At 41.6% G+C, this 24701-nt stretch overlaps 1 protein-coding gene across 1 annotated transcript in view; it reads right to left on the bottom strand.

The window, feature by feature from the left end:
- The window catches only part of LOC111567055 (PDZ domain-containing RING finger protein 4-like), a 123941-nt gene extending 100157 nt beyond the window's left edge, over positions 1–23784 (bottom strand). The window contains exons 1-2 of the mRNA XM_035947117.2: positions 23275–23784; positions 23070–23132 (exon numbers count right to left, since the gene is read on the bottom strand). Of these exons, the coding sequence (XP_035803010.2) occupies positions 23070–23132; positions 23275–23691 (480 nt within the window). The 5' untranslated portion in view covers positions 23692–23784. The remainder of the gene's footprint in view (positions 1–23069; positions 23133–23274) is intronic.
- Positions 23785–24701: the final 917 nt, after the last annotated feature.

The raw sequence follows: 24701 nt of genomic DNA, 5'->3' as shown, positions 1-24701 counted from the left end.
GAAGCAGCAGCAATACTCCTGGGCTTCCAGTTCTGTCAATAACAAGAAGGGTGAGCCTGCTGTCAAACAGTATACAGTAAAAAAAAAATTGCTGCTAATGTCATGGCTCTCTACCTATGGACACCCTTGCCCTCCCTTCACTCTACAAATGAGCAGCAAGCCAGTGCTGCCAAGCTAACTAGCGGGAGAGTGAACCTCCATTAGACTCGCAATTACTGCCACCCCCATTAAAAGAAAGAAAAAATGGTCTCTGACTCAGCCGCAGAAATCAAATGAAATACAAATATGAGCTTTAACGGTAACCTTTGGCCACAGTATCCCTATTAGCGCTGCATGTTCTCCCCCTCTCTCCCTCTCTCTCCGCATAATATCACTCGAGCCAACAACCAAACAATGCCAGTCATTAAAAACATATCCATCTCAATTAGACAGTGCATTAAGACTATCCCATGTGAGGAATTTTGCACGGCTACATCTCTGTTCAGACTTATGACAAAACCTGGCACAGTAAGGTAATGGTCCACAGACTCCACAGATGGCAAATGGGCACACGCTGCCACTGATTGCCTAATTAAAAAGAATTCTAACATAACATTCATATTATTTTCCATTATTTCACTTCCATCCAGCTAAGCGTGCACAGCAGCATCTATATAATCACGATAATCCACAGACTTGGCTCTGTAGCAGTGTAAGGGGGAAGGTCTCTGAGGATTTTTGCAGTCTTGATTCCTTACTCTGACAAGCTGGTACAGAAACATACAGTTTTAGTACTCTCTTTGCAGTTTGCAAAGACAACGCCAACTGCAAACTTTAGAGTAACTACCTGGCACATCAAGGTTAGCCTCAGTGCCTGTCTGCCCAGCTTCTCTCTGGCTACCCGCACCCATTGATTTTGATTAGCCACTGTCCTCTCAGCTGGCTACAGGGGGACGTTGGTAATGACAGCCCCTCAGATGTCTTCATGTCAGCGGCACAGCCATCCGTCAGCCTGCACTACTGTGTAAAAGTGGCTGACGTGCCACCTTTGTGTCTGATGGATGGAGCCTGTCTCTGTACTGCCAACCTCTTTTATCTGCTGAGGCAGGCCAATCCCTCCGGATCCACCTCTAATCAGTTAGACCCCTTCTGATCCTTGACAAGAACCCCAACCCCACATCTATTCATGCTTAATGTCAGATAAGAAATTGTTTGTGCAATATATAGCCCGTGTATGCGAAGCTCTTTTGAAAAATTGCAGGTCTCCATTCAGGACCAGTGTGTTTGTCTGCCGTTTTTTGTTTGATAGCTTTCTGATTGATTTGATTGCTTATTTAACCTTGATGGAGACAGCATGGAAATACTGAGCTGGAAATGGCTAAAAATAGACTTGTCACAGTTGATGGTACTATATGACACAAGAAGAGGAGGTTGGGGAGCGTGTGGGACATATGAAATCATGGGATGCTTTTGTGTCCAGATCCTCTTGAGGACCAACATGACCTTAAAATCACTCCACATGCAAGACCAAGTACGGTTTATCAGAAAAATGCATTTTGCTTAACATATTCCTCCATCTACAACCATGCATTTATGCACACCGAGGTGCCACCCCTCCTGCTGTGTTTCTGATTACCTTTGCTTGATTTTCCTGTGATAGCATGGTGTGGTCATACATCTAGGAATGGAGAGCAGGGAATTCATCTTCCAGCAGGACTTTATCTAATTTTACATCCAGCAGGTCTTTGATATTTGGTCTTAGCTGTTATAACCCTCCAGCACCTTAGGAAACAACAGGGGACTTCTGCTGACAGCAGCTTAAATAGGCCACAACTGTCACTGCTGATACTGGAATTAACCACTTAGGAGATCTGCACTCACAGGAATTCCTAAATTTGTTCCATTTTTGTTCTACCTTTTGTATTTATTAATGTATTTAGATACGTTAGCAGAGTGGCTCTCAGGATGCCAATCTGTGTGTCCAACAGGTCGGTCTAGACGGTCATAAATGGATGACTTTTGCATGGATTGTCTTGAGATTTGTTGTACAGAGAACACATTTCAATCTTAATGATGATGGTGATCCTAAGACACTTCCTCTATTGCCATCATGAGACAGATTCATGTTTCTGAGTGCAATGTGCAATGTAATTTGTGCAGACATTTATGTCCCCCTCAGGTTTAACTATACAAACTTTGATAATCCCTTAACCTTTTACAAAGCGCCATCACCAGGTAATATTTTAACTATGTCTGACACTTTTGTTTTTGATGAGCCTTAGCTGTACTATCTAATTAGCAAATCTTACCCAGTTAAAACACTAAATTGAAACTGAACACAGCAAACACTGTAAACACCAACATCAGCATACAATAATTCAAGTATGTTGGCGTATTTAGAACCTTTTGTGGTGAACAACAATAAACTGTATATACAAGATGGACTTAGCAACGTTGAAGTCATCACTGGTTTGTGGTCTACCATTCTGAGGTCTCCAGTTTGGCATTTGTTGCTTTCATCTTCGTGTTTTAAAAACGAGATGTAATGAGTGAGGACTAGATCTGAGAGTTCTAGTACACTGTGCACAGTGATACATTAGGGACCTGTCAATCACAAGGTATCCCCGCCCTAAACATACCTTACTTTATTGTTTCTAAATGGAACCACAGTTTACCAAGTGAACACCATGCTTTATTCAAAATTCTTCAAACTACCAACCACAGATCCATGAGGAAAACGTTTCCTGAGGTAACAAATGAGACGTAGGTTTGCTTTCTTATAGAATTCCATACAATCTGCTTTCTTTTTACCATCAGAGGAGTCGCCCCCTGCTGGCTGTTGCAAAGACACTTCTGCGTTAACTTTACCATTTAGATGGAGGCTACATCTATGTTTTGCAGTTCATGTGAACAACATCCTCTGAGCTACTTGTTGTCCTGGTAGATCCTTGGTGGGTGTGGCTGTCTGCTTTGTGGTGGTCATTTGGTTTCTTTATGAATCCTGCAGTTACTTACCCAACCAGTGGTTACAAGTCGTTTCATGTTCTGTAGCCACTTTAAAGTGGTTGCCCATACCTCAGAGCTTTGTCATTTGTTGTACTGAAGCACTTGTTCCACTTTTTGGAAACTGGATCAGGCTTGATTAATTCCACACACTCGTCAGGTTGTTAGCTCCACTCGGAGCAGGAGTGCTGCTGCCTTTGTATTTCAGTTTATGTGTGGAGTTTAGTTGTTTTCTTTTGTAGTATCTTACAGTTCATTTAGCAAGTTGGAAAACTGTCTTTTGACTTTGTTTTATGGGTTTCGCAGAACCCACAGGCCCTGTTTTTCCTTGCAGTTTTGTTTGTTAATTATGCTACTGAGCAATAAAAAACTTCACAGAACCTAAAACAAGCAGTTTTATGTTGCTTCCCTGAACACATTTTGCTGCATTAAAAAAAACCACCGCTCATCGGTGGTTTTCATGATTCCCTGGGGTTGTTTGTTCCACTGTCATGATGAATGTGGGATTCGCCTTTTTTTTTCCATTCATATTGTTTTGGATATTTTGTGCCGCTCTTTCTGATGTTCAGCAATTAAAACTTACAAGTTACAAGTCACTCTGCTATTTCCAGCGACTGTCTCTTTAAATGAAGTCTGGTCTTATTTAATGATGTCATATCTTTCGCTATCATCATTTCCTTGGAGGGCAAACAAGTTGAGAAAGTGAGTGTGATTCTTCATTAAGTATCTCTCTGGAATCCTTCTGTGCGATCAAACCTCAACACATCCACCCTAATTTATGACTTGATTTTGCCATTTTGTCCACCCAGTTGGGCAGGATTTTTAGACAATCATTTAATATTGTTGGAAAATACAGCCAAAAGTCTACCCATAAAACTCCATCTCACTGAGCGATCTGCAGACACGTCGCTTCCAGCAAGAATATCTCAGTCCACATATAGTGCCAGCTGAAATGTCAAGGGTAAGTTCTGGCATGACAGCGAGTGTGACAGCTCTGTGGGGAATATGAGCACTTCTCAGAAAACGGTCTAATTTATCCCCTGGATAGTTCTTGAACTCTTAATGACTTTTCCTCAGCTCTAGTTCACAGCCCTTCGTGGCTGTGAGAGATGGTCTTTGGCTTTCTGTAGTCTAATAAAACCTTAAGTGAGCAAAAACGTCTTTCATAAAATGTGTCGGTTCAACGGCTTTATCATCCTGGCCGTAGCAAATGTCAAAGCGGAGAGTTTCATTGGCACTCTATGAAAGTCTCTCGTAAAACGGCCAATAAAACTTTACATGGTCCATGAAATCATCTATTTATTACAAATGTAGTTACATTAGTCAAATGTGTGTTGATTTCTTAAACCCTTCATGAATTACTGAGCAACACCACGGCTCGCGCTCATTTAAGACATGCAGCTTGGGTCGTTTTTCACTGGTTCACTTGTGCTGTTCGAGGTCAGAGAGATAAACAGAGCAAAGCATGAACATCCACAAAACTTGAGCAGTGGAAGTTTGGAAAGCAGGGTCAAGCTTGTTAGAGTAGCTCAAAGCTTATTATCAGAGATATGAAAATGTTTTTCTCCATTTTTGTCTCCTCTCCCTATTTACCCTTTCTGAGATTACCAAAAGGGCATTAATTAGCGTTGCAGCAGTAAAGATAAGCTGTTAACCTGGGCAAATCTCAGAGTCCGGGCTTCACGGCATGAAAAATAAAAACCCACACTGGTGCAGCCAGGACAATAGATCATAAGAGGCATCAATAAATAATTACATTTAAATGTCTCTTAATGAGTGGAGTTTGCTGACTGGGCCAATGTTTATGGCCTCTGATGAAACTGCACGCACAAGGCATCCATAATACAAAATGTCATAAAAGACTGGCCTGTTAATGGCTCTCAGTGCTCTGACTGCCACGATAACAGCATCCTCAATTACACACTGACGACATGCTACAACTAGATATGCAAACACCCAGATATTTCCTGTGAAATGTTTGCCGCCTCAGCACGGGAGCTTTGCATTTATTAGTTATTGTAATTATGAATTTTATGGCATGGGATTTTGGGAAAGAGTCTTATTAAGTCCTTTCAATTAAAAAAATTACAGCTTTGGTGTCAGTTCATCCAAAACTGCTACAAAAAACATATTTCCCAACGTGTCCCTGTAGAATGCAGATAGTTTTCAGTTCATTTGTGTAGATTTTAAGATAATAATCTCATTTTTTCCACAGCAAAACTTTCTATTTGTGGTGCCACAGCAGTGGAAAATGGCATCTTAAAAATTCAGCTTGTTTTCCAGAAAGACTGTTTTGTGACAGAAAGAAGCCACAGTAAAAACAATTGACAGTGAGAACTGTGGATTATCCAGAGTAGTCAGGACACTGTTTCTGGCAAGAGGTGTTCCTGTTGAATTTTTTAGGGAGTTTTTTTTTTTTATACTGAGAGAACCCCAAAAATAATATTCACCTCGAGTGGGTGAAAGGAGTTGTCTCAGAAGGATTTCTCAAAAGTAAAAAGAAAAACAAAACAAAAATTATCTGTGAACCAAGCCTTTAAATCGCACTGTTTCCCTAAAAACAAGTGCATTCTGTCACTCATCTCAACTGATTTAAGTTAGATTGTGTGCGAGTGTGTTTGTGTGTGTGTAAAAAAATATGTCACTCTTCCTGAACCTTGACAAGACTGACGGATGCGAAGTCAAATGCATGACTGAGGAAACAAAGAACGTTTAATCCAAGCATGTTTGACATGAAGGCTGCGGGTGAGACGCTCCTCGAGGTACACTGGCCTCTTATCTACATGGCACCTTCTTAATTATTCATCAAGGTGTGTGTATGGTGTGTGTGTGTGTGTTCATGTCTGGGGCACCGAGGCCTATAAGGCTTCGTGAAATGATGAGCACGATAAGACACATGAAACAGGTGCAGCGGCAGCACAGCACAGCATGAGGCCACACACAGACACAATCAGACGCACACGAGGGTAAATACATGCACATGTCACTGATAGCCAACTGTGTGTTATAAAGCACAACGGAGTGTATCTGTTTGATGGCGTCATGGGGGAAGCAAGTGTGAGGAACCGAGAAGACAATAGGGTGACTGCTGCTGCTCATTTTTGCATCGTTATTGTGATGCACGACAATGTGCTGTCTGCTCGTGTTGTCAAGCCAAGAACGTACCGTCACCTCCAGCCGCACACACACATATACATTTACACAAACACACTCAGACACACATACACTCCTTTCTTCCAACGTCATGGATATTTATCGCCATAAATAATGAATGCAGCGTTGAGGGACTGTGCGGTTAGAAAAGCACTACCGTGCTGGAGATTAGAGGGGAGTGCAGAGCCGTGTTCGGGTGAAGACTCACTGAGGCAAGACAACAAAAAAGTAGGGAAAAGGAAAGAAAAGGGAAATTACTTTGGTCGGGTATTGAACCAGCTCATTAGTAGAAGTGGTCAGAGAGCACCAACAGCCAGGAAACACTTCAGCAAGGAAAAACCAACTGTCTGCCTCAGGGACTGATACTGTGACTGTCAATTATTTTCATCATCAAGCTCTGATAGCTGGAACAGATCATCCAATAATTGGATAACAGCCTTTTAATTCATGTAGTTTAAAAAAGATGTGGATAAATATGAGAAAAATTAAGGCCGCAATGTGCTGAACTTGAACGTTCATGACTTTAGTGCCCCCTAGTGGTAGTGCCAAACAGGACACAGTGGCAGATGATGGGGATGTTTTGTGTTTATGCTTAATTTTAGGTTTCCCTTTGCAAAAATCAACAAGTTATGATATTTATTCACCCACTAGTTCTACCTGCTTTATTGCTAGGAGGATTGTGAGGGGCTGGCACTTTTTGGAACACTCTGGACAGCTGGTTAGTCCATCTCAAGGCTAACACAAAGAGGCAAACAACCATTTATGCTCGCACTCTACGGCCAGTTCAGAAAAACCAATTAACCACCCAGCATCCAGAGAAAACCCACGCAGGCACAGGGAAAACATAAAAACTCCACACAGAACAACCCTACAGGTTCAAACCTAGAACTTTCTTGCTGTAAGGCAACAATGCTAGACACTTCACCGCCATGCCACCAGTATTTATATAGAAATGATTTGTATTACTGGAATCACCTTAACTGTTCATAATTACAATGGACCGTATCAATAAAAACACCACCATAATGATGTGATCTACAAAAAGGTGGCCCATTTCAAATCAGAAGTCTCCATCAACTTTTATACTTCCTCTTGTTTTTACTGTTCTGATTTTTTATTCTATTTTTTTGTTCTTTTCAATCATTTTAAAACTCATCTGTCCACGCCTCTCTAACCATAAAGCATGTTATGTCCATGCAATTTGTGGAGGTTGGAAAACCCTAATCAAAATTTTGAATCTGCATTTTTTTTTACATATATATTGACCACATATTTGAAATGACAACTGTTGTACAGAAGTAAAGCCTTGGCCGTCCTTTGCCATCTCTGCTGGTTTACTAGTCTGAATACTCATCTACCACAAGGACACATCAGTCAGCGTCCAGTGCAGTCTCTTTGAAGCATTCTCTTATAGATGCAGACTCTGAAATGGGATGATTCTTGGGCCACAACTGACTTTTCACAAATCCACGAGAACAGACGAATACACAGACTGAGAAAGCATCATCTCATGGAGCAACAGTTAATTTAGTCTCTGCAGTCCTCTGTTGCCTCATGGCTGAAGTGACAAGGCAGCGTTTTGAACATTTTTATTTTATAATTCATTCTGCCAGTAATTTTTGATCTCTTCCTTATAGGTTGCTGCTTAGCAGGCCAGCATTTTGCCAGTCCAGGTACTGTAACTCCAGTTGCAATAATCTATCAGTTATTAAAATGAACAACTGTCGATTCAGATTATGAGCTGCATACTAAATGGCTCTTTTTAAGCTATCAGGTTTTACTTTTAGCTTGAGTTTGTTTTAGGCACCCAGGAACTAGACAATTAAGATACTCGAGTCTGTTTTTTGTGATTTGACTAAATTACAACCACAACACTGCATTTTCCAATACCCAGTTTTATTATAATATATATAAGACAGCGGTACACTGCTGCAGCTGAGTGTCTTTTTGTCAACGTGCCAGTGACAGGCTGGTGGCAACATTAGGATAGGATCATAGAGTTGTGATAACTTGCTGAAAACAAGGTGATCACTGGCTGCACTCCATCACCCCGTGTTGGAATGTTAGATGCCACAGATTAGCTTTACATCCATTTTATCTGTTTCTAACTGAGCCGCCCCACTGTACTCATAAAAAACATGGACCCCGAGGCTTAGGCAGGGAGGTCAACTTAAGGCCAATTCATGCTTTCTACGTGCACATCTGCAAGGGTATGCATGCTGTAAGTTCTGTCATTCATCCAAATCCACAACGGTACTTGCCGATGTGGATATCTGTGTGCAGGCCAAACTTTTCACTGCAAGTGCACCTACCCACTGACAGGAAAACAAGTGGTGCCTACTACAAATGTTTGGTTTGAGAGGAGACAGTAGGAGGAGAATCTCAGTCATCCACACCTTTATAATTCATCACTCAAAGCGTTGCACTTCATCACTACAGAACTTTAAAGGTGCTTTGATTGTACATGCATAGTTGTTGCTTTTTACCATTTTTCTAGTCCACAGAATTCTCTGTTCCATACCTTCTGCACATGCACACTGCTGCAGAGCATGTGCACTATATCCCTTGCAAATATTGAAATTTACATTATGTTGAACCTAGCGAACCATTGCGCACTTGTAGAAAGTATCACTTTCACTGCAGTTATTCAGTGCATTCAATCCTCACTGCAGCTTCTAGTTGAGGCATCATTCTGAGCCAAAACACTCTCACTGACAAGATGTGAGATTAAAGGAAATACGAGATAATAACCAGGCTTACTTCTGAGACTTAATGTGCAGGGCTGGTGCCGCAATCTACATCTGAGGACATCCTCTTATCACATCATCATACTTTAACATCAAACAAGAAACGCAAAACCGAAGATAGGGCTAATTCTGTCACGGCTCATTGGGTTGAAAGCTGCTCTGCAATTTTCTCCACACAGGCAAATTATGTTTAATGGTTTCTCATCTGTTGATGAGAACATCATCTTTCCATGCGCAGCAGGTCAACACTGGCTGTATGAATTATTACAACACACCAGGAGATGTGAGCGTGCATTGCTTTGGGTTGTAGAAGCCTTGCATTGTGGCAGAAACATGTGCAGGGAGGATAAACTACAAGCTCGTCCGGTTAAAGACAAGAAAAGAGGTTACTTACATTTCATTCACTCTACCAGGGTGTTTTACTCCAAGGCAAAGAAGAAAACCCCTCCCCCACATACTACAACCTATATGGAAATGTATGAAAAATAGTGTTGGATTGGCTCAGACAGCAGGCATCCATCAGCACAGTGACAGAGGCGAGTCTTCCACTCTATTGTCTCTCCGTATGAGCGTGTGAATTAAGATGGTCAGATTTGGGCTCAGATAACTCCAACCACCCCTGGCTTTGGCCCTAGGCACATCAATCAGTAAACAATACAGTATCTGATCATTAGACACCCTCACCCTATGTGGAGACAAGCTGAAAGTATATCATCCAGCCCACCCAGCAGGCCCTTAGGACAGCATCGCATCCCAGAGACAAGTACTCCTCCCAGAGTAAACAGACTCATAAAACCCCCATAGAAGAGCCAATTATGGCGGGAACCTGACATCTCCTTGTCGTAAAAGCTACAGGAGGCCATAACCAGCGGACAGAACGTGAAATACAGCCAGTTGTTATTGCCACCCATTTGTGGCGATTAAAAGCCACCCTGGAGACCTGTGGTACCGGGTAAGGAGGGCATTCTGAATGCCTTGCCTCTCCGTATGCCACAGCTCCGGGAGGCCTCCGGAGGGAGCTCCCTGTGCCAAGCAATCCTCTCTGTGAATGTCTGATTTATCACCAGCCATCCACAGCTAATGTACCAGGCTCTCTGGCTCTCATGGTTGGCCCACATTGATAGAAGCCTTCTTTATTATTATCTGCACTGGCATCGAAGACTGAGCAGCTTGTATTATTCATAAGATCACCCACATTTCCTCATCGAAACATGGGATACATTATGCAGAGTGCAAATTCAGGTCTGATTTATGGCCTTTGGTTGCGTACAAACATACACATTGATAAGATGGAAAGACCCTTGAAATAATGTAGCTTTGTAAAGCAGAAAAAAGAGATAGAGGTTGAAACTGGAATAAAAATTCTAAAGCACCCCACCAAAATGATGAATCACGCTGCCGCTGCCTCGCAATGCACGGCAACTTCCCCGTCCACAGGCAGCTGACTCAAGACAAAGAGAATACCAAATTATAGACTCACTCAATACACCCATGAATGAAGGTGATAAATAAAGTCTTATTATCTCCAGTGACATCCACATCCGCCACTGGCCTGGTGAATTTTATGTACCACAAAGCAACACTGAATTACAGACAAAAAAGCATTGTGTCTCCTTTCATTCCAGTGTGTATCACCTCACGTCAATTATACAGGCCTAAAAACAACAAAGAGTAAAGCTCCCAGCTGCAACAAGGGGCCAACTCTTGACTTTGATTAGCCACAGACTGCTAGATGGCATTGATTTTAGCCGTCACTAAAGTGGGAAGAGGAAATTTCAGTCATTTGTAGGGAGAGAGATTTTCTAGGGGACCTGAAGCATTATCTTGGAGGAAACAATCCTGTGTGTACACAAAAACGCATACACTCATTATTTCTTGTTTTTGTCTTTCTTCTGTTCCTCTCCCTCCCCGCTCACATACAACCACTTTGTCTTTCTTAATTTCCCTCTGTCTCCCACACATATACAGCCAAAACACACTGGCATTCGCAGCTAAACACCTCAAATCACCCTCATCAGTAATCTGCGAGCGTTCGAGGCTCTGATGGTCCAAGGCTATTGATTTTACAATGCAGCAGCATTCAACGGTCATTTGCAGTGATGAGGAAAGACAATCACAGCCAAATCATCCCTGGCATTCATTAGGAGACTAACCGGAGGAAACCAACTAGTAAGAGTCTATTGAAACTTAATCAACAACTGGTGCAGGCTAATGGGGAAAACAACGGGAGAGTCTGTCTCGGTTCTCCCAGCGGGTCAATGCAGCCACTGGAAGCTGTTGAACAAATAAAAATCAACACTCCAAAGTGTTTCCATCAAAAATCTTTACCATTCTTGTGTGCACAGTTTCTCATGATACTTATTTCTGTCGATCCAAGCCATATGTGATCGCTGCTACGCCCACTTTCTGTGAAATATATATGATGTACATATAAAAGGCGAGTTGGCATGCCGGTATGTGAGGACTATATGATCTACTTCATGGAAATGCACAGAGCAGAAGCAGAGCAGAAGCATAGCTTAGATGAGTCATACTGGCAGAGAAAGCTAGAGATGAGGGAGAGAACCGCAGCACATCAACACCAAATCCTTTCAAGTACTAGAGAGACGGTGCTCCTCTGTTGTCTTGGAGAATTTTTCTACACAGCAGAAAGACACAATTCAGCATTCGACAGACACAAATACACACAAAGCAGCATCATTTTAAAAGCCAGCTTGAAATTTTATATTTTATAGTCCACCCATCCATTTTTCTTGATTATTTATTATAGTATAAACACCTAAAATGAGAATCACTGTGTCACTGAGCAACCTAGCTGGAGCAAAAACACATCTATAAAAATCAGACACACACAGCTGTCAGATGTGAAGCCAAACATCAATTTCTCATGAAGCAATCCATCCCCATCTATCCTAATTCATGCAATAACTACAAATCAACAACCCTGCCAGCATCTGCATGGGGCTACAAATAGCTGCTCACATGTGTGCTTTGTGCCATCTGCTGGTGAGATCGTGCTGTTACACATTCAGCTGCAGTGCCACCCGGGTTAGGATCTGGGCAGATCCCAAGTCGGCACAAATGAGACGTACCTGCCATAATTCTTGCTTTGCTCGGTTTCTACTTAATCTGCCAAACAAGCGCCACTTAATGAGAAACGCATGACGTGCAGAAACAATGTGTTCTCAATGTGGGCAGGTTGCAGCGAAGCCAAACCCCATGTGGAGCGCTGAAATAGAATCAGATGCAGCGAGAGATTGGCTCTGCGGTGGCACAACCAGATGGAGGTCTGGTACCAACACCAGTGCTGTGACCTCAGCATGCTGACTCAACACCACCAGCTGTACTGTGGTCCAATATGGCTGGCTCACTGCTGCTTGGAGTTATACAAACACATGTGCAGATTGCTATCGGCCTCCTGCTCTGCATGGTGGAGATCGATTAGCAGGAAATGAAGCAAAGAGACTCGGACGTACTTTATGTGCAGTAGCCTGTAAAAACACACTAAAAAATCCTAACTCATGCACACATTTGAGGCTGCTGCACTCTCATGTGCCCATTTACTAATGAACAAGTGTGTGATATGTGCAGTAATAGACCCGTTGAGGGATAACACTGGCATTAGTTTGTTTTGATTTGCAGCAGTGTCTTTACAAGAAGCCTTATCACCACAAGTCCAGATATATTAGTCCACTTTTTGCTGTCAATCAAAAGATACTCTTATCTTTTGGCAGTGGAGTTGACCACTGATAGAGCTGTAAAGTAATGTTTTCCTTAATGAATCCCCATTGTTTGCATGTCATGCACGTGCACAAGCGTGCAGTGCCACTCAATGCAAAATCCTGCATAAGAATTAATCCTAAGAAACACAGCAATGCATAAATAATCATAAGAAAGAGGAAGTAAAGGATGTTAAAACTGGCTTAGAAATCTTGTCTAAGAAAGAAAATGCATTCAAAGCATATCCTCAAGGATCCACATTTCTCTTCCAATAAGCCCACAGGATGATATTTGAGTCTATAATACTGGAGATAATGTAGTCACTGACTATGAAATTACCTCATAATGCTTATGATTTCAATTATCTGTTACGGAAAAACGAACATTTCAGAAGTCTGCTTGAAACAATTACGTTCCTTTCAAGATGTTTAAACTATGAGGATTAAAACTCAGCTCTGTCTGTAGGACAACAGCAATCATAATGAATATTTATACTCGATTTCATTGCAAGTCCATTTAGCTAATTAAAGACCTCTCTCAATACCAGCATTAACATGAAGGCGATGATTGGAATAGAATTAGAATGCTCTATCTGCCTGCAAAAGTAATACACTAAGCCTGTCACTAACTAGTTCCTAAGAGGTCTCGCTACAGCGGGCAAACACTGCTCTCTGGCTATTACTGGAAGACGTCACTCATTTAATTTGATGAGAAAGACTTGAGCTGTGGTGTTCCTCGTAGAGCCTTCACTGTTGCAGTTGTTCAAAGTTGGTTTTTGGGGGGAGAAAAATGGGAGAAGGCCAGTTCTTGCGCCAGAAATAACAAATTCTTTACGAGGTAACGTTTCTGGAACGGTAGGCCAAAGTTTTCATGAGATACTCTGAGGAGCTGTGACTGCTGCTCAGGGGTCACGAAGACAAGCAAACATGCTTTTAAAAAGATGCAGTCTCTAGTCATTTTGTCCATAAGGCAAATTACTTTTTAAAAGAATAGTTCAACATTTTGGAAATTCTGTTTACTTGCTTGCTCAGATTGTAAGACTAGAAACAAGGATAAACATCTAGCATGGCTAAGTATTGATAATCCTGTTCAATGACACAGCTGTAGCTTAAATTTGTCATTTGCTGGATTGAAAAGTACTTCCTCGATTTTAATCAGCAAATATTATATCGGCCACCTTAGATTTACAGGCATGATGGCAGTCAGTGTGTCCAAAGGTGAAAAGAACAGTGAGCTACTTACTTGTCATGGTTTAAACAAGGATTTTTGTGTGAAAATTCACGAGGAAATGTTATATATGTTGTTTCCCTATGTAGCTATTGTGACATTTCAGGACTTTTCATGGTCTCTTTCATTGTTTTACTGTATGTGTCTTTAGGACTAATGATGTCTGTGCATAAAATAGCATTTTTTGCACAAGTCACAATATGCAGACTTCTCAGTTTGACTTACTTTGGATAGAGATAACAGTTTCCCACTGTATTGTTTAAATTATCATCATTATCCCTTTATCTTCCACATATTCCATTGAAAAAGCTGCAAACATTTTTTTTCTTACCTGTTTCTAGTCGTATCTTGATACAAGTTTAGCTGAATTTGTCCAGGTATCACTTTATTGTCAACAGTGTCTTTGAAAGAAAGAATAAGCACTTTCTCAGTAAAAAAAAACAAAAAAAAAACAATGTTCACAGAGGGTCTGTGCATTTTTTGAAGTAAAAGTGAACATTACTTCTAAAGACGTTGGTATTAAAGTTTTTTGTTTGTACCACAAACATAACCCCCTGGGAGGAAGGCAGAAATCTCAAAGTCAAACATCATCAAATCCAGAAAAACATGAAACCAAAACTACCTGTGCAGCTTGATACCACAAGAGATAGCAGATCAACCAACACAGTGTCTCAGAGATCAGTCTGTGCGTGTTTGTGTATGTCTTGTCTGTGTGGTTTCAGCTTGTGTATTTCCAGAAATTTCAGTTGCAAATGTGTGCGCAGATTTAAGGCAAAATGTTCTACTGTTTTCGTCCTATTAACAGAGTCTGACACTGGCGAGTGTTGGCCTTCAAGATGGAATGAAAGCAGGGACTCAAAGGGGGTACGCTTGTTTTGATCCCTTGTCTTGGCAGGCGCACAGTGCCGTGCCAGTGTTTGCTAATACCCTGGACGCACCTGGCATATTACACAGGCTTATATCCTGCTCCTCAACACCTCCCTAATGCACTGCACCACTCTGCCATTGTACAGTTGTTTCTCTGACTATAAGGCAGTCTCTGCCCAGATGTAATTAAGCCCTAATCCTCCTGTCGACAAAAGCAGAGGCAGCCTTAATTCAGTTTGCAGATGAATGTGCAGTAAATACAGTCTGCAGGAGCAGAGCTTTGATGATGATGTACGTCCACTGAAAGGCCAAAGGTAATGTCATGGTCTTTTCTAACAAAAGAAATGATGTGAATCCCAGCATGAGCCACGGAGGCATTTAAAACTCCAGGTAATGAATTTAACAGTGCAAGGCCACAGTTTAGCAACCAGACAGCTCGGTGCTGACAGCTACATAAAGCTGTTTGATGTTTTACTGGTGACGGCCAGAACAATTACTCAAACAAATCCAATATTTCGAGGAATGAAAAACTATGATTCACCTGAAAGCTTTGTTTCAACAGTGGATAAGTGAGTGGATACTGGAGCTGATATTACTATAACAACATGTCGCTTTTTCTCAAGAAAGCCACTAACTGGTGTTCATTCATTTATTCGGGTTCTTTCAAAATAATACTTATGAGTCTTGGTATCTACTTGATTTTACTATTTAAAAATATGCACTTAAATCGTGAGAAAAACCCTGCAACAATGCTTACTTTGTTCTCACCGTGGAAGGTCTGACCATGACTTTACCTCCTTACATGCTCCTTACAAGCTGTGTGGGAGACTAAGATGACAGAGTGACCACTGCTGTGTGTAGCCGAGTGTCTATGTAGACACACAGCTGGTTGTGTACATGCTGACTCAAGGCTTTTAGTGTAATCTTCCTGTAACAGCTGTAGGTAGAGCCACATGTTTATCAAGCCTCGAGGAAATCAGTGCGTCCGTGTGAGTTCAAAAGGTATCAGGTCAGTGACTAACCAAATCCCCCAGTGGTAGGACAGATGGGAACAGAGGGGGCGAGTGCATTTGGACGTGACCACAGATATTTATATGGTGAATCAACTTCACAACAAACACAAAAGCGTTTGGTTGCACGAGAGCTCCTGTGTACAGCAGAGCTTTCCATGTCATCATCTGTAAGTGGATTAGGAGGCGTACATATGTGACCGTGTCAGAACATGAGCATGTAGTGGACATCTATGTTTGTGGATGTGCCTGAGCAGAAGTATGCAGCCACACAGCGACAAACCTGAAAACACATTAGGATGTGACCTGGAAATTTCATCAGTTTCCTCTCAGTTTCCCAGTTTACAGCCCCTTTAGGCTCTTTCCCAGATGTTGGCTGTTGAATCCTGAACTTGAGTCTCCAGTTCACAGAGAAGCAGGAGAGACCAGCTACAGTCATTAAGGTGTGAGTAAAACCCAGAGTTTCCCTCCTGGATAAATGAAATAATCAATCACCCCATTCACAGAGTGCTTCCTGCAGTCCACCTGAGAGCCAAGCTACAGAGCACCACTGAGCTATGAAATATAATATGAACATCTGCAAGGCTCAAACCTCATTCCTGGAAAAAGACATACATAGAAGAAAAGTTGCAGATAGAGCAGAGAACACAAACTGGAGGAAAAATCAATTCTAGGTCCATATTTTTTAGGAGCAGTATAGAAAACAATTACTAGTAATCAAGGAGACAGATAACCAATATCTGAAAGCTATATACATTTGAAATGGAAATTAAAATCTTGATATCAAAATTTTAAACAAAAAAAAAAAAAGGAATTAACAGAAGAACAACTTCAACAAAAACTGTTTATTATTATAACTTCCATCAAGGTTACACACTTAGAGAGATCATTTATCAAGTGTGAAATCTGTCCGGTTCACTTGAGTTCACGTCACTCTCCATCGCCCCAGAGTCCAAACTAACCAGCTCCCTGGCAACATTAAAAAAGGGGCCTTTCAGCAGGTAGGGACAAATTTACCCAGAGTGCTCCTTTTTACGAGCGCGGTGGTCTTTAGCAGAGCGCCTTTCTTTTTCACACCTCCTGCTTAAAACAACAGGCCTGACCAGCTAAAGTAAACACACTGCCACACACGCAAGCAGACACACAAAAAAATGATTTACTCTGCAGCCGCTGCTCTTGGTTTACTCCGAATCCACAACCTTGGAATCTGGAATATCCTAATCTCAATATCTGCCTCGGAGCTTTGGAAAAACATGTCGTTTGCCAAACCAACACCTATGAAAATACAGCAAATTCTTGAACTAATGGAAATCCTATAAATATGCAGGGAGATAAGCAGGAGCAGGACATTAAACAAAATGTCTGCTAAAGTGGCATTGAAAAATTAGGTTCTTATCTGTATCAAATTTTTCTTAACTGATGAATCTAAATGAATGCAAGCAGAAGTTTGTTTTAGCAGCTCGGTGTGTGTTGAATTGGAGAGGAAATAGGAAATGGTGAGCAGGGCGGTTTCTCTCTCGCAGGCGAAGGACAAACAGTTTACACGGTGTAACTTTTGGGTAAATGGCGTCCCAAACAGAGCAGAACAGGTACAGAAAACACAGAGCACACGACATATTTCCACCTCAGCACTAAGTTAGAAGGGACTGTGGGATCGACTCAATTTCCATATCAGCCAATCCCAGCTTTTCGAACTCTGTCAGCTGTGAGGGAAGCAGACAGCAAGCTATAAACCGATGGCTTTATCCTGCTTTGTCTGAATGCAGGTACTTCCATCCATTTTCAACAAAGTGCTTTGGGGAATTGTGTGTCTAGACGGGCAGTAAAAAGACGTGTACAACTGTTGTCACCATTAGACATCTGCCTTTGCTTGCGGTAACATCCAAAGCTGTTTTCTCTGTATTCCTGAGTGGGTTTTTTTTCCTTTAATCAGACCAACACCCTATTGAGGAACTAAAACTGGACAAGAAAAATGAAATCCGCTGACGTAAAAGCAGAGGCGCTCTTGTCAGGAAGCAATCTTTTCTTGTCATCTTTTGTTATGGAAGCAAACAAACGTCCCTGCTCTCGTCTCCACCTGTCACGCAAGATTGGATTTTGATGACACCGATACTTAGATTGTGCTCTCTCCCTCCCTCCCTCTCTCTCTCCATATAACCCGTTTCTCTTGATCTGAACACAAAGAAGAATTAGCTGGATCTACTGCACTCCCACTCAAAGCTTCAGCGTTTCTGCCAATAACCCTCCAATGAAGTGTCGCAGGCACAATCTGGGTCAACAAAACACATCTTTACCCTCTTGAGCACTACTTTCAGCAGCTCTGGTAATGATGGATGAAAAGAACTATCCAATATGAATTACATGAACATATTCCCTTAGTTTCCAACCATTTTTTGCTGACTCCAATTCAAGAGTGCGGATTTGTGGGATCTTGGCTGTAGATAAGAGGAGTGGTGGGATTGTTTTACCTCATGTGTGGTTCCATTTGTGTATTCATCTGGTTTTAGACAAACATGAGCAAATTACATGGGCAAATGGAGGTCAGTATGTTTTTGCAATGCTGACTAATCCTTGTTGCCTTTTCAGCGCTCTGCCTTACATCCATTATCCCTTTTCCACATAGCAGAACTGCAGCCTGACTCACAGCCACAGACTGCATTGACTGTCAGGCCAGCGAACACACAATCAGTTGGATCTAGATCAGTACATCTCCGAGGTGCATGGAAAAATACAGCGGGACTCGTTTTAAGTCGCTGTCTTGACGACGGACCACAGACGTCTCACAACAGCCGCTGTATTCTCTTTGCTGCTCTCTAGACAAGCACAATATTTAACAAGCTCGTTGTTTTCTACAGCGATCATCACAATCACTGACAAAAATGAACAATCAGCATCTGTGGAAGTGTTGAGGCCACTTCAAGCACAGACTAGAATTCTCCTCTGTTCATGTTTTATCAATGAGCAGCCAGATAATGTTTATCATTTAATGAATGTGACCAGAACACCAACAGCTCTGAGCACCAACTATCCAATCACAGCTTAGCACCTGTAACTACGCATATAAGGTTTTGAATTTCAGTGTTCAGGGCCAGTGCTTGGTATTTAAAGCTTTGTTTGAGGACATTCAAAAACCCTCTGCTCTGAATAATGATTTGAGTCTGATGTGGGATTTCAATAATAAAAAGTAAATACTGATTTTATGCCTCATCCTTCAATGAAAAATCAACAATCTATGGACATACGATGCACATTTTTTTCATTTCAAACTGGAACAGGAGATTCCTCCGACACCACTGAAGGTCCATTGTCATTATGTGTGCAATGCAGAATTTCCACGGTTGTGATGTTTCAAATCCTGCTTGATGATTCACCCTTCAAATGGATTTTACATGAGCTTAAGGAAACTTTTCACCTTCAGCAGATGAATTAGATTTTCAGATGTAGCATCCGATTATCTCTTGCTAACTGCATTACTTTGTGGAGTTACATGCTGCATTGGAAAAAGCACTATTAAGGACTGGTGAAATTGTGCTTTTCATTTTAGACTAACATCAGCAGCCCTGTCCTGCTCTTTAGCATTAAGTTTGGCAAACTTTTAAAAAGTGAAACACATTTCAAAATTAAGAACAATACGGTAACAATCTTTCTTTATTTGTTTACCATAAAATATGTATAAATATCCATTTTTGTTTCATCATTTCAGCCTTGTAGTCTGATTTATTTCTTTTTCAGTGTGGAGGATGATACGGCACTTTGCAATACAAGAACAATGCTGCACCTCCACCGTCATGTTTTCTGTGAGGATGCTGAATATTTGCCTGAGATAGTTGCTTAGCTTTAGTTTTTTGCACATTACACCATGTAAAAATCTGGGATATTTTCATATAGACCTGAAAATCATCAGAAAATGTATTCTTAACAAAATACTTCGTTTTAATACTTTGAGCATATTTTACGACAAAAACTAAGAAATATTTTAGATGTGCACTGTTTCTAGTTTGACCCTCGAATTCAACCAAATTAGCAGCAGCGATTATGTTAATTCCTTTATGCAAAATGTCAGATTGCCTTGAAATAAATCATTCTGTAGTCAGAGTTAGCTGTGATAAATATGGTCATGCATCAAGTTTCCAGCAGATCATTGCTCATTAAGCAGCATTGTGATCATTTAAAAACATGATATTAGCTTTGTCAGCATCAAATCAAGATTACACTGAAGGATTCGAAGGAATAAGTGCAAGGAGCTCTAAAATATTTTGTAGAAACTGAATCAGTTGTATCTAAAGTACAATCAGGCGCACAAAAGTGGACTGAACTATCTGAAAATCAATACATCAAACTTCACTGAGAGATAGAAAAGCAACTTCAGCACAGATACAGAATTTGCTAATTAACCAATGCAAGAGTCCAACTGGAAAAACTCCCGTCAAAAGGAAGCGGTCTAGTGGTGTCTCAGAAGATGAGTAGAATCTCAGGAGGAGAAATGAGGCCAAACGCTTGTGGTGGGCTAAGACATGCCAGCATTTCACTGTAAATGATGGAGACAAATCCTAGTCACACATCCAAGTTTTGGAAGAGATTTGTGGCAGCCACTGAAGGATGTATGTTAGGAGACACCCAGGAAGGAGAATTATATTAAACCCACAGTGAGTGGAGGGAAGAATTCAGCTGTGGGGCTGTTTTTTTTTGGCCACTCTGAAGTTGGACACCTGCAGTGAATCAACTCCACCCTGATGAAGTGTGAAGTAGCTCCATTCTTCAGAGAGTTTGTGTATCAGATTTTATACTGCAGCAAGATAATGAGTCCGAACACACCTCAAAGCTCTGAAGACCATAGAAGACCACAGAGAGCTGCCCATCATGGACTTTCCTCCACACTCACTTACCTTCAACCCCACTGAACAATTATGGGACACTTCAAGAACAAGACAGCCGGATATGAAGCTCTTTGGAAGACTGTCAGATCTCGCTGGGAGAACCTAGATCTCAAGTCTGAACCAGCTTGAGGAGTTCATTCCCACTCAAATGCTGTCACTAAGACAAAAGGCCATCAAACAAATGCAGAGATATTCTCAAATTCATGCAGAATTTTTACAGATTCAAATTTTCACTCACGCTATTAAGCTGAAATTATCATTTGTTTTGAAGCAACTTGTACTGAGTTTGACATGAATGCAATAAAGAAACATCTTCACTGACTGTCTCAGACTTTAGTACTAAACTGCATGTAGCCATCAAGTGCATATTTAGAACCTCTTTTGCAAAATTCTTTATAAAACAAGTGAAATTGAGACTTTCTTTCAATAAACACGTGGGGAAAAAATGGCAACATTAAGAAACCAGTTAATTATAGCTGGACTCCACTCACAATAGTTTTGATTTTAGCCAGCAAGATGCCTTGTCACTGGCTAGCAATGAGAAAACAGCCATGTTTACGCTCCTTTGTCTGAAATCAGAGAACTATTGTTCTAAAATTTACAGCATAAGTTCCATTTTATATGTGCCATGCCAGAATGGAAAACTTGACAAACGCGGCATAAGAAGCTCAATAAAGGCTCAATTAGGTGCACTTTCCAACCACACAATGGAACCATGACAATCCATAACTGCTACTGGGATGTTTACTAGTCATTCAGATCTATTGTCCACACAGACAGAAGAGCCATCACTTCTCCAACAAAGTGGATTTCCACTGAACTCTAAAACTTTGTTTGATGAACTGCAAACCAGTTTATTCTATTGGAAAATCCATTTGGAAAGCAAAAGAAGAAAACACACAGTGAGAAAACTATTAAAGACACATTAGAGAGGAGTTTTTAAACAAGAACAAAAAAAAGAAGAGGGCTGAAAATAGATGCTGTGTTGCTGCCCGATGCTGGCAGAGTGAGGAGAGGAGAGTTTTCCACATTAATCAAAAGTGAGTCTGTTGCACTCGCAGCATGCAGCAGGCAATTAGAGAGATACTTTATGTGACCATTAGCACGATTAAACTCATCCACCCTCAGCCACAGCCCAAACACAACACAGTCCCTGGCCAGGAGGTTAATAACTAATTTTGAGGCTACCTTGTGACCTTACTAAAACAAGGGCTAATATTAGGTTTGACAGCCACATTGGGAGGTTTAATAAATCACTGCAGCAACAAAGACTCAGGAGCAGTTAAAAAATGTCCACACAGTTCAGTCCATCAACATGTAGACACAGAGGAGACTGTCGGCAGTTACAAAAAACCTAAGAAAACACATTATGTACAAGAACAAAAGCAAAGAGGACTGATTACATTTAATCCAAGTAGGTTTTCTTTGCTCTATTCAATTGATTTGTGTTATTTATAAGAAAGAAAAAAAGTCAAAACACTTCAGGTCCAGCTTCTCATTTGGGATTTCATTGACTTTCCTAATCTTCCACATTGTAAATGGAATTTCTGTGGTTTTGGACTGACAGATTTATGTCACCCTGAGCTTCATATAAACATATTAATTAGTGATGAAAATGGATATTCATCAACTGCAGGGGACAGTGCATTCATTACACTCACTTGCACACTGCTTCTGTAGATAACTGTGTTTTATGTTTTAAACAATTGCATTAAGTCGATACAAATGTCACTCGCTTAAGCTTATTAACATTTGGCACTGGAACGACCTTTTCCTCTTCCCTTTGTGCAGATGAAAGGCCAGATAGAGTTCAAATGCAGAGGTTAGATGAAATGCGATGAGGTGTTCTGACCCCATACTTTTCAAAAAGTGCCACACGAAATAACAAAGAAGCATCTCTCAAGTCACGCAGGATCAACAATACGGGTTGAAACCACACAATATGAACAGAGTGCTCCACAAAAGCAGCTCTAACCATGGCACTGAGGTTTGTATCGACATGTATCTATATATACAACTTGGTAGTTATAAAACAAATTCCTGTGTCAATAAACAAAAGCTCTCGCTCCAGGAAACAAAGGGCCACACCAACCGACTGCAAACAGCAGAGTGTGAGCAGAGATTAGTCTCTATAAGCACTCTTCGGTCAGACTGTGATCCCAAAGTCAACATTTACACTAAGAATTAACTGGCTGTGGGGCTAAACCTGAGCGGAGACAGCAGAAACAGCAGGAGGAAGCTCAGAAGAGCTTTTAAAAACACTCAGTCACATCCTAAAATCAACAACAGCACAAGAGTGGACACTAAAAAAAAAAATACTGACAGGAAATCAAAATATAAGTGCACTGCAGCCTCTGGGCATTCTGGATGAGCAGAATCAAACTTGTGGTAAGTTTTGAATAAATGGAGGAGATGGAGCTAAAAATAAATAAATAAATCTGACACTGACAGAAAAGCTTTAACAGGAGTGAATGAGCTTCTCCTACCTGAGGAGCCTCCTGTGGTTCCACCTCCGCACATGTTGCTCCATCTGATATCTGCACGTCACTCTAAAAGTCAGTCAACAAACACAGGAGAGTGTGGAGTTTATCAACCCGCCATGTTTTGCTTCATATGACATCCAAAGTCAGATCATAAATCATACTTATTCCCCAAAGCAGCACACACAGCCCCATCAATCATCCCTCTCACCTTGCAGTATCCAATTATGTGCTCGGCGATACCGTTGATGCGCAGTAGGTACTGGTGCAGCCTGCCTTGGTACTTCAGAGCGGCGAGCTGAGCCTCGTTCTGCAGAGCTGTCACCTGAGCCAACAGGTTCTGCTCCCTCCTGTTCCACCTGAGCCTCGCCATCCGGGCTTCGTGCTCCAAACTTGCGCTCCTCTCCTCCAGCGCGTCGGTGACGGTGCGCAGCGCCTCCACGCAGCAGTGTTGCTCTCTGTTGATGCCGCTGTCAGGCAGCAGAAGACCGCATCCTTTCTGACACACAAAACCAAAACGACCAGGAGCCGTGTGCGTCTTCGCTTGCGACGTCTCCATCCCGCCTGGCGTTACAACTTGGCCGACTGGGTGGTTTTCTTCATGAGAAGTTGGGCAATCAGCGCGCATAGTTTGCGCAGACAACTTCAGAACGCAACTACGAGTCGGGACAAAGTTGTTTCACAAGTCTGAACTCATATAAGCGTGAGTGCGCGGAAAAAGTTTGAGCTGCTCTGCGCAGGTCTCTCAGCTGATGGGCCGCGTCACTTCTAGCACCACATGACATGAGATGTGCGTGAAGAGTGAAACGTGTCCAAGACTCATATCTGATCTTTCTAGTTGGGGTCTGTGTGAGCTTTTACTGTCAACACATTATATTTAATTTAATTCATCATCAGGCACCACCTTCGCAATCTGGCGTTTTACTTAATGACTTGTGCGATTTGTGTGAAATTATAAACTTGTTGTGCATTCTGAATAACCTCCAGCAGAGGTCGCTCATTCTCTCATACAATCTCCAAGCACAAGCAGCAGACCTCTCTGACAGGCAGGGAAAGGAGTCACTTAAACACATCATGATTGGCATTATCAGTGGGGCTTTATTGTGCCTCCTCCTCACCTATTAAATTAAATCAGCCTTCTTTCACTGCAGCTTCAGCGCTAATGGAACTCGTCTCAAGGGGACCGAACTCCTCCGGTGCCTAAATCCCAGCTGTAACACAATATCTGCAAGGAGACCTTCACTTATAAAGTCTTCCGGTATGAGTCGGGGCCAGTCTCTCTGCCTGACACAGCATGACATACTGCAGGCATCTCAGAGACAGCGTCACATTTCGGGTCTCCCTGCACAGCGGTCTGGTTCTAGTCTGCTGCGTGCACCACTTTAAAGTGTGTTTTGTGTTGTCTGAGCTGTCAACGAACAGGTGGAGATTTACAAAGACAATAGTACAATCTGTCTTGGCACTGCACACCTGTCTGGGAAAAACACATGCACAAGGAGGTCAGAGGAATGTGGTGTTATTCTGCTGTCAGTCACTGCAAATGAAATAGGAGCTGTTGTGTTACTTTATAGAAATCTGTTTAAATCAAACATTGACATACAGCCAGACTTGAGAGCTTTAAGTGTGGAGAATGTGATG

Source organism: Amphiprion ocellaris, chromosome 3 (assembly GCF_022539595.1).
Source record: "Amphiprion ocellaris isolate individual 3 ecotype Okinawa chromosome 3, ASM2253959v1, whole genome shotgun sequence".
NCBI lineage: Eukaryota > Metazoa > Chordata > Actinopteri > Pomacentridae > Amphiprion > Amphiprion ocellaris.
Note: the sequence above shows the minus strand (reverse complement) of the source record. Positions and strands in the feature narration are given on the sequence as shown.